At 34.9% G+C, this 14,830-nt stretch overlaps 1 protein-coding gene across 1 annotated transcript in view; it reads right to left on the bottom strand.

Annotated features, from left to right (window-relative positions):
* Positions 1–14,830, bottom strand: part of LOC114906433 (probable ubiquitin carboxyl-terminal hydrolase FAF-X) — a 140,464-nt gene that overhangs the window by 15,737 nt on the left and 109,897 nt on the right. The window contains exons 29-33 of the mRNA XM_029241229.1: positions 14,201–14,423; positions 11,271–11,491; positions 8,882–9,072; positions 3,640–3,813; positions 653–794 (exon numbers count right to left, since the gene is read on the bottom strand). Of these exons, the coding sequence (XP_029097062.1) occupies positions 653–794; positions 3,640–3,813; positions 8,882–9,072; positions 11,271–11,491; positions 14,201–14,423 (951 nt within the window). The remainder of the gene's footprint in view (positions 1–652; positions 795–3,639; positions 3,814–8,881; positions 9,073–11,270; positions 11,492–14,200; positions 14,424–14,830) is intronic.

Genomic DNA, 14,830 nt, shown 5'->3' with positions numbered 1-14,830 from the left:
AGGTATGGCTTTAGATGCCACAATCTAAATGGTGTTTAAAATCAAAACAGTTCAGGTAATAACTTGGAGATGAGAGGGTATGGTGGGCCCAGAAAAATATTTACTACTTATCATATATTATGTATTTTCAAAGACATGTTATAGTTCCATCTCACAAAACTGCTTAAGTGACCACAGATAAATTAGTTGGGGGGATCTAAAAATTAGATCTGATCTTTAAAACTGCAAGTAGTTCTGAAAATCTGCTGTAACCAAATAAAATTGGCACACAGTTGTTCTAAAGTTTAAGAATAAGCTAGAGTATGAAAGGGGAAAAATATTTTGTTAGCAACTCTTCAGGTTTGAAGAATTCAATGGCAATGTGTTTGAGGGCAGAAATGGAAAGTAACTGTGCAACTTTTAAACTACAAGAAAAAGTGATGTTAAGTTATTGTGATTTCTAAAATTAACCACCCAATTAAAAGGACTTTTCCTAATTTATTATTGTTATTAGTTTATTTCAATATTGTTTCCTTGACAAATCTTTTAATCAGTTATCATCTTGACTGCCACTGTAGCAAAGCACAGGTAAAATTTGAGATTGAAAACAATTTTGATGTCTTCCAGCTATGTTAAAAACAATCATATTTACTAAAAAACAAACAATACATACCTTTTTATCACATTTTTCACAACGATACGCATTTGCACCTTCCAATAAATCTCCTTTGATATACTGTTCCAAAGAATCAAGAAGGTTTTGGTGATTTCTAATATCTACATTCAGAGTTGTAAAAGATTCTTCACACTCGTATCTAAAGACATTATTTAAGAAACATTAAAACGATTTATTCCTCAGGTTTCTAAACACTGTCATAAGTTGTGAACTTGACAAAAAACACATTTGCAGTATTTACTGTACCATGTCAAATGCATCAGTCACAGTGTTATTTGTAAGTAACAGTTGTCTTTTCCTGGTCATTTACTTTGTACTGGGCAATGTATCAGAGTCTTTAAACACAGTATTGCTTACCTTCACCTTCAGAAAAAAACCTGCTAGAGATGTGTTATCTGTCCCTCTTTTACAGATACAGAAACTGGAGTGGGGGTGGGGGTGACTGTGAAAGAGGTGACAAACAGATTGATATGGTCCAGTTTACTACACAGAGTGTGATTTGAAGCCAAGCTTGTCTGGCCTCACTGCTTAAGTTCTTTACATTCTTTCACACAGCTACCTTTGTTATTTAAGTAGTAGTAATTCATGGCAAGGTAAAGGTAAACATTCATCAAGTTTAGAAAAAAGGCTATTTATGAACTGAATTTTTAAATGTTCCTCCACTTGTGTAATACAGAATAGCAACTAATATTTTGGCACTTAGATGACAAGTTCTAGCCTAATGCACAAGTTCAACTATCCAACATACTTGTATGTCTCTAGTATTCGGTTCTACAGAGTCATAAAAAAATTTGTAAAAAGAGTTAAGTGATGTGGGATGGAGTGAGCAACCCACATTGTGATGATTTTCTACAAAAGGGGCTTTCAGGAATTTCTGATGACACACTAATAAACTCAGAAAACGTTTCAACCATTAAATCTACTGATCCAACCAATATATCAAGAGTACCTGGGAATCCCCTGGCAGTCCAGTGGTTAGGAATCTGCATTTTTGCTGCCACAGACCCGGGTTCAATCCTGGTCAGGGAATTAAGATCCCACAAGCCCCATGGCATGGTCAAAAAAAAAAAAAGAGTGCCCACCATGTGTAGAGCACAAGGGATATTATGTTTTAGACAGTCCTTCATATTTAGAAACTTGTAATTCAGAAAGACAAAACACAAAAGTATTTATGAATGGCTTATTACACGTTTCTACTGTGATAAAAACCTGTCCACAGAGGAGAAAAAGGTCTTAGGAGATAAATTGAGATTAACAGTTTCTTTTGCAATTTGGGACACCCTAAAAAAACAATGTTCTATAATACTAGAAAGACTTGAGACTCTTACATACTCCTAAAATGTCTAGGAAGACTAATTTTGTTGGAATGTGTACTTCATTTCCACAGGACACTTCCATTTGGCAGAGCAAAAGAATTCACAAGTAACTCTGACTAAAGAGGACTGATAAGAACACATGACGAAGAGTTGGATTTTTATTGTTCACCTAATGTAAAGTATCTTTCATAAGAATACAAAGTTGGCCAAGCTAGGTGAATAAATGACTCCCCATCTTCCAAATTAATGGCGCTGTAACATGGTTAAGAGTTTTTCATTTATGTGAGATTACCTTTCCCCAACTCATTTCCCTAATTTCAAAGAAATCTGCTTTATCCACTACACCAAACTAATGTTTACAGAATAACAGAGTGACTTTTATTTTAATTAAATTAATTAATTAACTTTTGGCTGCACTGGGTCTTTGTTGCTGCGCATGGGCTCTCTCTAGTTGCAGCGAGTGGAGGCTACTCTTCATTGTGGTGCATGGGCACCTCATTGAGGTAGCTTCTCTTGTTGTGGAGCATGGGCTCTAGGCACTTGGGCTTCAATAGCTGTGGCACGCGGGCTCTAGAGCAGGCTCAGCGGTTGTGGCACATGGGTTTAGTTTCTCCATGGCATGTGGGATCTTCCCAGACCAGGAATCGAACCTGTGTCCCCTGAAATGGCTGGTGGATTCTTAACCACTGTGCTACCAGGAAAGTCCCTAGAGTAGCTTTTAGAAAATACTATCTTATTTTGATTATTTGGGTGAGAAAGAATTTCCTTTCTGTGTTATGTGAATGTGTAACAAGAAGTCCCACACAATAGGCATGATATGAGTGTCCATCGTTAAACCTTCTGAACTATTAATACTAATAACCAAGAACTCTTTAATTATTTTCATTAGGAACCCATAATAAATCAATCTCTTCTAATTTGCTCCAAAACACAGAAAAATGTCTTGTCAACTCTTGGAAATGATCTGATGTGCAAACATACCTAACATAACTCATGAATGGTAATCGATGGTAATTTTAAATTTCTACAGAAAATTCCAGACCTACCAGTTATCTTCTAAAGTTACTGTTTGTTTGCTTGTTTATTTATATATATTTTTAAAAGGTGTTGGGTAACTAACTGAACTCCAAACACCCAGGGAAGTGTACTATAGATAACTAACATTTAATTAGTGCTTACTATATGCCAGGTTTCACTCACGAGGGTTTTTTTTTTCTTTGCCGCTCCGCCCAGCTTGCAGCATCTTAGCTCTCCAACCAGGGATCAAACCTGTGCCCCCTGCATTGGAAGTGCCGAGTCTTAACCACTGAACTACCGGAGAATTCCCTAAAGTTACTGTATTGTAGACATTTCAATGATTATTTTCACTATAACAGCCAGGTAAATATCTTTATAATAACTGTAGATTTATGAAAAAAATTCCATTTTATTTCCTCGGATATGAAAAAATATAAGAATGTAAGAGAAAAATAATGAGATACTGAGAGTAACAAGAACTAAATGCTACTGAAAAAAAAACAACCCACAGAACAGTGGGGTATAGCATAAGAATGTAATATTTGGTACTCTCTGCTTTCATACATATGTATTGGTAAAAATTTTATTTATACTATTAAAAAAAGAAAGACCCATATAAAGTACATATTAAAAACATCAATTAGCATTTACCTATGTGGGCAGCCTTGGCAAATCTTCTGATCAGCAAAGGAACCTCCCAGGACTTGACTTAGCACAGCTGGATGTCCTAAAGCTTTTAAAGCTTCATCTAAACTATCCACCAAAGAATTAAAAAACTCTAAGGCATCGTGTTGTTCACGAAGATTAACAGGTTCACCCCAAAGCCTAAGAGAAAAAAACGGAACAAATTGTAGTCTCCATCCCCAGAATATCTGTATTTTATTTTTCTAAACAACAAAAATGACAATGACATTAGAAATGTAAGTTGAGGCTTTATCCATTTACACAGGAAGCAGAGGTAAACCAATGCATGTTATGTATTGGGTGGCTATAGTAATGGAAGTGAAGCTCATAGTAAAATTGGTACTACAGTGCCAGGCACTCAGAATGGTGCTTCCTTTATGAAGCAGTATAGTCATGTATTTTGAATTCAAGTAAAGAGAGCATTAACATGAGAAGGAAAACAGTCTTATATAGTTGTAACGACTACTTTGTTATTTAATTCTGCTTAAATTTGGGGGGCTATATTGCAAAGTTCACAACCATTTATTCCTAACTAAAGTGATTTTTCCAAATGAAAAGAGAAACATTTGCTCTGTTCTAGAGTGAATGTATTTTCTGTAATCTGAATGGACTTAAAACTTAAGTCAACCAAGCCTTTCAATTGTGTACACAAGATGAGAACCACTGCTGTAAAAGCCAAGTCATGCTAGGAGATCTAAAACAACATCTAATTTAATATTTACAGAATAATATACCTATTATTAATAATATACCTATTATTAATAATAGGTATAATAATAGGTATAAATAATAGAAATACATTCATTTTTAGCAAGAGACAAGGCAAAATTTTAAACCTGCTAAGGAGGTTTATTTTCTTTTGTGTGTGTGGTGTGCTTTTACAATTTAAAAAATTGGCTACTGATTTAAAAAAATTAATTTTAAATTTACATAGAGTAACATTCAATCTTTTTGGAGCACGCTATGTGATCTTTACAAATCACAGGCAGTTGTGTAACCACCACCACTATCAATATACTAAACCGTACCTCAATTCCCCACCAAATTTTGCAATGCTACTATGTCAGTAGTCAAACCCTTCTGGACCCCTATTTCCTTGAAACCAACTTTTTAAAGCTTCACAGTAACCCAATCAAAATACTCTTTTTTGAAGTTACATGAATTTGTTTTCTTAACTTTTGGTTTTTTTTGCCGTACTCGGGCCTCTCACTGTTGTGGCCTCTCCTGTTGCGGAGCATAGGCTCCGGACACGCAGGCTCAGCGACCATGGCTCACGGGCCCAGCCACTCTGTGGCATGTGGGAACTTCCCGGACCGGGGCATGAACCCGTGTCCCCTGAGTTGGCAGGTAGACTCCCAACCACTGTGCCACCAGGGAAGCCCCTCTTTTAACTTTCTTTGTATTAGTGATTATAGTTTACTTTTTCCTACCATTTTATATTTTTTAAAAATTAGTTTTGAGATAATTGGAGAAATCACCTATTTTATTGCTTTACACTCACATCAGCAATAGGTGACCCATATTCTTTGCATCCTGGTCAGCACTGAATGATCTCATTCTTTAACCTTTTTTTTTTTTAAATAAATTTATTTATTTATTTATAGCTGTGTTGGGTCTTTGTTGTTGCTTGTGGGCTTTCTCTAGTTGTGGCGAGCAGGGGCCACTCTTCATTGCAGTGTGTGGGCCTCCCAGTGCAGTGGCCTCTCCTGTTGAGGAGCACGGGCTCTAGGCGCATAGGCTTCAGTTTGTGGCACGTGGACTCAGTAGTTTAGGCTTGTGGGCTTAGTTGCTCCGTGGCACGTGGGATCTTCCTGGACCAGGGCTCGAACCCGTGTCCCCTGCATGGGCAGGCAGATTCTTAACCACTGCACCACCAGGGAAGTCCAACCTTTTTGTTTTTTGGTCGTACCACTATGACTTTAGTGTTAGCCCAAGAAACCACTGCCAAATCCAGTGTCATGAAGCTTTTTCCCCCACTTTTTCTTTTAAAAGTCTTACAGCTTATCTCTTATGTTTAGGTATTTGGTCCATTTAGTAAAGGTGTAATGATGAAAGACTCAAACCTACCCTCCAAGATCAGGAATAAGGGTAAGGATGCCTGTTTTCTTCACTTTTATCAATACAGCACTACAAGTTCTAGTCAGACCAAACTAGGCAAGAGTAAGAAATAAAGGCATCCAAATGGGAAAGCCTCAAGATTCAACCAAAATCTGCTAGAATTTGGCAAATTCAGTGAAGTTGAGAGATTTAAAAATCAACACCTAAAAATCAGTATGGAGGGTTATTAATGCATACAGAATTTCAACTTAGGAAGATGAAAAAAGTTCTTAAGATGGATGGCGGTACACACAGTATGAAAGTACATACCTAGTGCCACTGAACTATAAACTTGAAAACATTTAAAATGGTACATTTTTGTTTCATATATTTTACCACAGTAAAACAATTAGTAAACAGGAGTAGAAAGAAAAAATAGGTAAAAACAATTTCATCAAAATTTAAAGTGAAAAGACAAGATGGGAAGAAAATATTTGTAAATCATTTATAATAAAAACCTAGTATGTATAGAAAGAACTGTTATAAAACAACAAAAAGACAATGTACTTGAATATACATGTTCCTCAACAAAATACACAAATTGTCAAAGCCCAATAGACATATGACAAGATGCTCAACATTACTAGTCATTAGGGAAATACATATTAAAACCACAATGATAAACCACTTCATACCCACTTGAAAGGCTGTAATTAAAAATAAAAAACAAAAACAAAAAAACAACATATACCAAAAAACCAAAACCTAAACAACACAAAACCCCCACATATATTAGCATGCATGTTGAAAACCTGTAACCCTCATACTCTGCTGGTGGGAAAGTAAAATGGTATAAGGGATGTGGAAGAGTTCAGTGATTCCTCAAAAGGTTAAACACATAATTGCCATATGATCCAACAACTGCACTGCTAGATATATATTAAAAGAAATTAAAAAAATTAAGTCCACACAAAAACTTATACAGTATGACTGCTCATGGAAGTACTGTACTATTCACAATAGCTAAAAGATGGAGACCATCCAAAGATCCATCAATTGATGAGTGCATCACCAAAAATATGGAGTATTCATAAACAATGGATTATCAATCAGCCATGAAACGAAGTTCTGATACATACTAGAATATGGATGCACCTTAAATATATGCTTAAAGAAACTATACCCCATATACCATACTGTGTGATTGAATTTATTTAAAATACTAAAAACAGGCAAATCAGTACGCAGAATGCTATATTTTTTTTGGTTGCAAGAAGGGGAGACAGGGAATGACTCTTTAATAGGCATGGGAGTTTCTTTCTGGATGATGAGAATATTCTGGAAAAAGATAGTGGGATGATGGTACTAGTGATCATACAAACATTCTGAATGTAATATGTGTCACTGAACTGTATACTTTTAAATGGTTACAATGGTGAATTTTATATAAACTTTGCCAAAAAGAAAAAACACATTAAGACCACACTGTGTGTCTCTTAATGATTATAGGTAGTACAAAAGTGCTGTGAGCTTTCCACCATCGTATGGAGGGAGTGAGTGTGAAGACAAAAATCATAAACATATCATATTTAAGTACACATTATGATTTAGAACATTTAAATACAAACATTGTAATTTTGTATTATGAGGAAAACTATACACACCTATATATCTAGCTATATCTATAGGTAGAAATATGTAGATACAGATACATACATGTATGTTATACAGTTTTGCTATTTAATTATATATACATGCACACATACAAATAATTGAGTGAAAGATGTTAAGATAAACGCTCATAGTATAGTAATCTGGAAGAACAAGAACACAAACGTTGACTAGAATACAAAAGAAAATCTTGAGTCAGGATAAAGGTATGAAAAAAATTGGTACAGTAACAGGTAGAGAAAAGAGAGAGGTATTTGCTAGGTGACAGAACTGAAAGAGCAAAGGTACATATCTGGTAGGAAATGTTATAAACGCAAATCGCTCTTATGACCGAGGTTGAGAGTTTAATTTGTAGAATACATAAAGTTATGCTGAAAGATAATGGGGGTTACCATACTATAAATCTGTGAGTTTCAAAAGAAATCTAAGTGATATCCTAATATATATAAAAAGGGTACTACCCTGACTGAAACAGAGGTGACCCAGAAGTCAGGTGATCCCTTTGCTTACCCACCTCAAGTTTACATAGGAGTTACTCTGCTGATGTAATTCTAAACTCCTATAAAAGACTGGAGCCTTGTTCTAGACAATAGAGCTGTGTAGTTACAGCTGTAGTGGGAATGACAAAAAATAGGTCTCGATAAAATTTGTGAAAAAAAAAGAAATGACATCAAAATGTAATTGAACTTTTAAAATATAAAAATAGAACAAACTTTATTGGTCACTTGAGTAGGATGCTAAGAAGCTGTATGATTACTTTATAAACATAAAAGGAAAAATAAAATAGTATCTATCCTAGTTTTCATGTAGATATGTATGTTAAGGTTAGTTATCTAACTCATGAGGGACACTTCTATTTATGACGACTAAGTGGCTCTTTCATATCACAAACAGAAATATACACATTTTATATCTTCCCGAAGGAAATTAAATCACCATCTATTAAACAGTATTACCCACTGCAAATGGGGAATAACATACTTGAATCTGCTCAAGCCTCTTAATCATGGTTAAGTATAGCCCATGAGTTGAGTCCAGTCCATTGCCTACATTGCATCCCAGAGCTAAGAACGGTTTTATATATACTAAATAACTGAAAAAAAAAGTCAAAATAGTATTTCATGACAAGTGAAAACAATATGAATTTCAAATTGCAGTGTCCATAAACAGAGCTTTATTGTAACAGAGCCACACCTTATTCATTTATGTATTTGTTTATGGTTGCTTTCTTGTTGTAACAGTAGAGTTGAGTAGGTGTGACAGACCATATGACCTGCAAACCTAAAAAATACAGGGATGGAGACAAAGAGAATACTGAAAAACAACACCAGAACGCAATTAGGAAAATCCAGACTGTGGGACATTTTCCAGGGCAAAGTACCTAGCTTCTTTATTGGCAACAGCAGACAAGCAAACAAAAATGCAAACAAAATAACCCCCACCCTGACTCAGTATACTGAGATTTTTATAAAACTGAAATCATCATTCACCCATAATTTACCTGAACTGTTTCCAAAATCCTCTGGGCACATAGTATTGCAGCCGGGAAGCAGCTAAATGACCAAAGATGACCTGAAGGTGTCTCAAAACACCAATATTGTACTCTTTCCTATCTTCTGTTTTACTTAATGCTGTTTTGTCTTCAAACTGATGAGGGTATCCAAATACATCATCTCGGGGATCAACATTACTCTGAAGGTGAAAAAAATATCATCGATGATCTAATTTAACTTTAAAGGTATAGTGAAATAAGTTGAGACAAATGCATATAAATGAAAAATGGTTTGTGTTATTTTATACTCCAAATATCTAAAGCACTTAACATTCATTTTGTTAATATTAGTGCTTACCCTCACAAATTCACAGGAGGGTTACCATTGAAAAAAGCATTAAAAACCATAATATTTTTTGGAGACAGTGTAAGAGACAAAGGTTTAGTTGAGTAGACTAGACTGGAGACAACTGAGTGCTTTATACAAAAAACTCTGGGGAAATAAGCTACTTAGCCTTTCTAGGATTCAGTATTTTCTTGTGAGATAACGCATTCTTCACAGATTATATGAGATAAATTATGTGACATGATGTGAATTATTAATACTCAGTAAGTACAGAAAGAACCATAGACAGAGCTCTAAAAGCCTTAATCACTCTACAAAGAAGAATTTAGTTTACAGAAAACTGAGTATCTTTTTATATTCTTTGCTCTGCATCTGAGGCTTATGGTAGGAAAGTAAATACCCAGTTCCTGCCCTTGAAAAACTCACAGTGCAGGAAAAGAAACTGGTAAACAGGCAGATAACCACACTATCGTGGTGAGACAACATATAGCACATGGATCAAAGAGTAAAGGTAGATGCATAATTTGAAATTCTAGTGTTTTTTTCTGCCTTACTTTCTTTTTTAGAGTATGACTAGTCATGTATATTTTTTTAAAGACTGATTATTTATTTATGCCCGTGTCAGATCTTTTGTTGTGGCAAGCGGGGTCTTTGTTGTGGTGCTTGGGCTTCTCTCTAGTTGTGACATATGTGTTTTCTCTTCTCTAGTTGTGGCGCGCAGCCTCCAGGGCACGTGGACTTAGGTGCCCTGCGGCATGTGGGATCTTAGTTCCCTGAACAGGGATCAAACCTGTGTCCCGTGCATTGCAAGGCGGATTCTTTTACCACTGGACCACCTGGGAAGTCCCTCATGTTCATGTTTAACTTGGCATCCTAGCAGTAACATGGGCTACAGAACTAGGTATTTAAAATTCCAATTTTCTTTCCAACAGTGGTTGTTAATCAAGTATTGGTGTGTGTACCCCATATGGCGATTCTAAGAAAAGTAGAATATCTCTAAGTGATGGACCACTACTCTAGAGCCAATCTAGTCTTGGAGAGAGAAGGAAAGAAACATAGGAATGAGAGGAAAAGCATTCACATTTGGAATATTCTGTCTTTTCAATTAATTCCTAGAAACTTATGTGAATGAAAAAGTGAAAGATTTAAAAAAAAAAGTTTCTGTATAAACATAACCAAAAGTCCTCTGTATTTATGTACTTAAGAGTTACATTTTAATTACATGTACTCTGACCTGCCACTGAAACCCAGCTTTTCTGTTACTTTGTTCTGCACTGGACACTTTTTTTTTTTTTTTGCTGTACGCAGGCTTCTCACTGTTGTGGCCTCTCCTGTTGCAGAGCACAGGCTCCGGACGCGCAGGCTCAGCGGCCATGGCTCATGGGCTTAGCCGCTCCGCGGCATGTGGGATCTTCCCGGACCGGGGCACGAACCTGTGTCTCCTGCATCGGCAGGTGGACTCTCAACCACTGCACCACCAGGGAAGCCCTGCACTGGTTACTCTTGATAGGGAGCCTGATTATCTACTCTTGTTATGTAATACTATTAATAACACTATGTAGCATTAAACTAGCAGACAAATTTTGTTTCCTTATCAGAAGAAAACATTATCTGAGAAAAATATTTAAAGTAGCCCAAGAATAAGCACAGATTATAAAAATGGTAAATGATACAAGATGTGGAATCAATTAAATGGAATCATTACTTTGAAAAGTTAAAGGATGAAAACATCATTTCATTACTTTAAATGAAGATATTTATCACTTTATAAACACCAAATTATACTTACCATGTCCCACAAAACATGACTACATTAACTGCTGCTTTTAAAAAACAGAAAATGTGTGACAAAGATTATCAACTTGCAGTTTAAAGTCCATTATATAATGAGTACTATAACGTGCCAGAGACAGTAGCTCAGAGATTTTTGTTCTATCATCAAATGTACTTCAAAAAAATCCTATGATAAGTACAGTATTCTAAGACAGAAAAACAGTATCTGTTATGAATATCTTGCAACACACACAAAAAGAATTTATACTTAAAACTTACCTCACTGTCCTGCTTCTCATCACTGAACATATCATCATCTGTATCACTACCTGGTCCTTCGATTGCAAGAATACTGTTCCTGATGGAAGGAATCATGTACAGCTGCTGGATCACAGAATTCATGTAACAAGTAGCACCAGCATTTTTAAGTCCCACAAATCCTTTTGGTGGGCGGGGCCCAACAGGTGGTAGATATTCCCACTCAGTAAGTGCTTCACAAGCTAAGAGAAGACAAAAAGATCCTCATAACATGAAAATAATGATTCTGTCCACTGGCAGCTCTGTTCTACTGACAAACTAAAATCAGCACATTGAAAGAGAGTACACCAAGAGAGTACATTATTTTAATAATATACGCCACTATACAGATCTTTAATATAGAAGTACTGAGTTGCTTTTATGATAGTCTTCTTAGAGAGACATATAAGATGGTATTACAAATTTCTTGGGATAACCATTGTCTTTGCTTTAAGTACTTTCAATACACTGTGATCAAAACTTTAAATAAAAACATTACAATTTCACACCCACCAGAATAATTTTAAAAGTTAAAAAAATAGGGCTTCCCTGGTGGCACAGTGGTTGAGAGTCCGCCTGCTGATGCAGGGGACACGGGTTTGTGCCCTGGTCCAGGAAGATCCCATATGCCGCGAAGCGGCTGGGCCCGTGAGCCATGGCCGCTGAGCCTGAGCGTCCGGAGCCTGTGCTCCACAACGGGAAGGGCCACAACATTGAGAGGCCCGTGTACCACAAAAAAAATAATAATAAAATAATAAAAACAGACAATAAAAAGCATTGGGATTCTCCAACATGTTGGTGGGGTATGTAAAATGAAGATGAGACATGCAACATGCAAAAAAGTTTGGCAGCTCTCCATGCAGTTACCATATGATTCAGCAATTTTACTCCAATGTATGTATTCAAAAGAAATGAAAAAATATATCTACACGAAACATGCACATGGATGTTCATAGCAGCGTTCTTCACAATAGTAAAAAAGGTGGATTTAAAAAAAAACCCACATGTTCATCAGCTGATAAATGGATAAATTAAACTCAGTATATATCTATACAATGTACTATTATTCAGCAACAAAAAGGAACAAGAATACAATTCTGACATATACTACAACATGGATGAACACTGAAAACATTATGCTAGGTGAAAGAAGGGAGTCATGAACGACTACATATTTTATGACTCTGCTTATATGGAATATCCAGAATAAGCTAATTTATAGGGGAAAAAACTAGTACTGCGTAAGGCTGAGGTGGAAGGAACAGGTAGCAGAAGAAGATTAGAGTGATTGGTAAAGGGCACAAAAATTCTTTTGGGGATAATGAAAATGTTCTGAAATTAGATTAAGTGATGGTTGCAAAACTCCAGAAGTAGACTAAAAACCACTGAAGTTGTACGCTTACATACAAAAAAGTGAACTTTATTGTAGGTAAATTATATCTCAATAAAGTCATTCAAAACAACAACAAAAAGCCATGTGACTTTATACATTAGAAATTTTTAGTTTTAATTACCTATTTTATATATTAAATTATAAAATAATTAATGATATATTAAAGTGATTTAAGATCACTTAAGGTTCAAGCCATAGTTCCACATCACAAAAACTTTAACTTTTGCATGAATATGTTTCCTTCCTTATAACACGGTAACATTAAAAACTACTTTGCCTATACCCAGTTTTATAATATTTTCAGGAGCCAATGAGACAGTATATTTGAAAGGTCTGTGAGAACTGTAAATCACTTTATAAGCCTTGCCACCTACCATGTAACCAAAAATAACCTAAACATTAATCACTAACTTGGAGATGGATTACATAAAGTATACTGAACTGCAAATTATACAGCCAATAACTGAATTACATAGATCTTTATTATGGTGATAGATATATTACTAAATGTAAAACAAATAAAACAAAATGAAGAACCCTGTGTTCAGCATATTCCTTTTTATGTTAAAAGGAAAAAAACTAAGCAAAGAGCTATCCATAGGTACAACTTGCATGTACAGACAATCTCTGAACCAGGACTGGGTAGGGAGTTAATATGTTTAGTTATACACCTTCTTTTATATGTGAATAATATAACCATGAAATTCTTAATCTAAATAAGTTATTTAAAAAAAAGTTTTCAAGAATCTCCTCTCTTTATGTAGATTCCACACTACAAATAAGTAAGTTCAGTTAGAAACTCCTAAAATGTGACTGAAAACTTATTTACACTCTAAAAGACGGCATAAGAAAGATAATTTCAGATGTTCTTAAAGGATTAGTATTGGATACTGTACATTACATTGCCATGCCTTGGTTTTCTCTTCAAATTAATTTGATTTTATGATCTTATTTTCTGTTATTTTTACTTACACTCCTCCCTTTTGAGTTTCAGTTCTTACAAGATCTAAAGACAGCTTCCTACTTCATGGGACTGATGTTGGCATTAATTAAGAAAAAAATAAAAAGCACAAAAATGTTATCTTCTCACATTCTGATCTTCAAAACTACAGCTTTCTTAAAAGTCAGATCAAAGTATCATTAAGGAACCTCTAAGTGAGACGCTGAAAATCTTTCCAATGCATGTCACGCATTTTAAGTTTTAAGTATAAAAGCCTGTAGCATCAAATCTGGCTTATTATCCTGGAATTTGGATTTTATTTCATATATGATGAAATAAAGCATTTTGTCAAGTTACCTGAATCATCTACAGGAAGACATTTAAATGTACATTTGGAAATTTTTCTGTATAGAGGTTCTGTGGTCACAATGGTCTCAATTATATATGATTATAAAAATCATTATACCAGTTGCTAAACACAAACACAGGTTAAACGTTTTCCTAAAGAAAAAACCCAAAATTTTAAACACAGAAATATTATTAACCAACAGAAACAGCTTTCCAAGTTAAAATACTTACTAGTTATTGCTGTGCCTATGTAATACATTTCAGTCAAACAGTCTACTATCTGTTTGAGATTCCTTACACAGCCAACAGCTAATGCTACAAGTAGTTCAAACCCAGCACTGATGGTAGCTGGTGAACTACAGACTGGGATAGCCTGCTCAGCTGGTAGTTCTCCACTTCTCATACAATGCAGGTAAACTTTGGAGGCAGGAAAGATGAAATCATCAATTAATTCCTAAAGAGTTGAAAAAAACAGATCACATATTGTTAGCAATAATATTTACTTTAGGAAAAAATGTCCCTTGGAAGGAAATAGTCTTCTACTTATTTGTTTGATACAATTAAATATCTTATTATCTCAAATACAATTTTGGATTTTCAAATAAAATAAAATTATATTTCAAAAAACTACTGACCATAATTAATAAACATACTCAATTTTCTGAATATTAAAATATTTTAAAAAGCTATTATTTAAGAAAAAATATATTCCAAATAAATCTACTCCTCTAATCAAATATGAACTGAAATTAATGCATTTTAAATAAAAAACATCAAATGACACTCTTTTCCTTGAATTATAAGACATACTTGAAGAAATTCACTTAACAAATATATGTAAAAAATAAACAGTCTTGTAAG

Source organism: Monodon monoceros, unplaced genomic scaffold (genome assembly GCF_005190385.1).
Source record: "Monodon monoceros isolate NGI ecotype Baffin Bay Population unplaced genomic scaffold, NGI_Narwhal_1 Super_Scaffold_22, whole genome shotgun sequence".
In the NCBI taxonomy this organism is placed as follows: Eukaryota; Metazoa; Chordata; class Mammalia; order Artiodactyla; family Monodontidae; genus Monodon; species Monodon monoceros.
The sequence above is the reverse complement of the archived record's forward strand: the minus strand, read 5'-3'. Positions and strand labels throughout refer to the sequence as shown.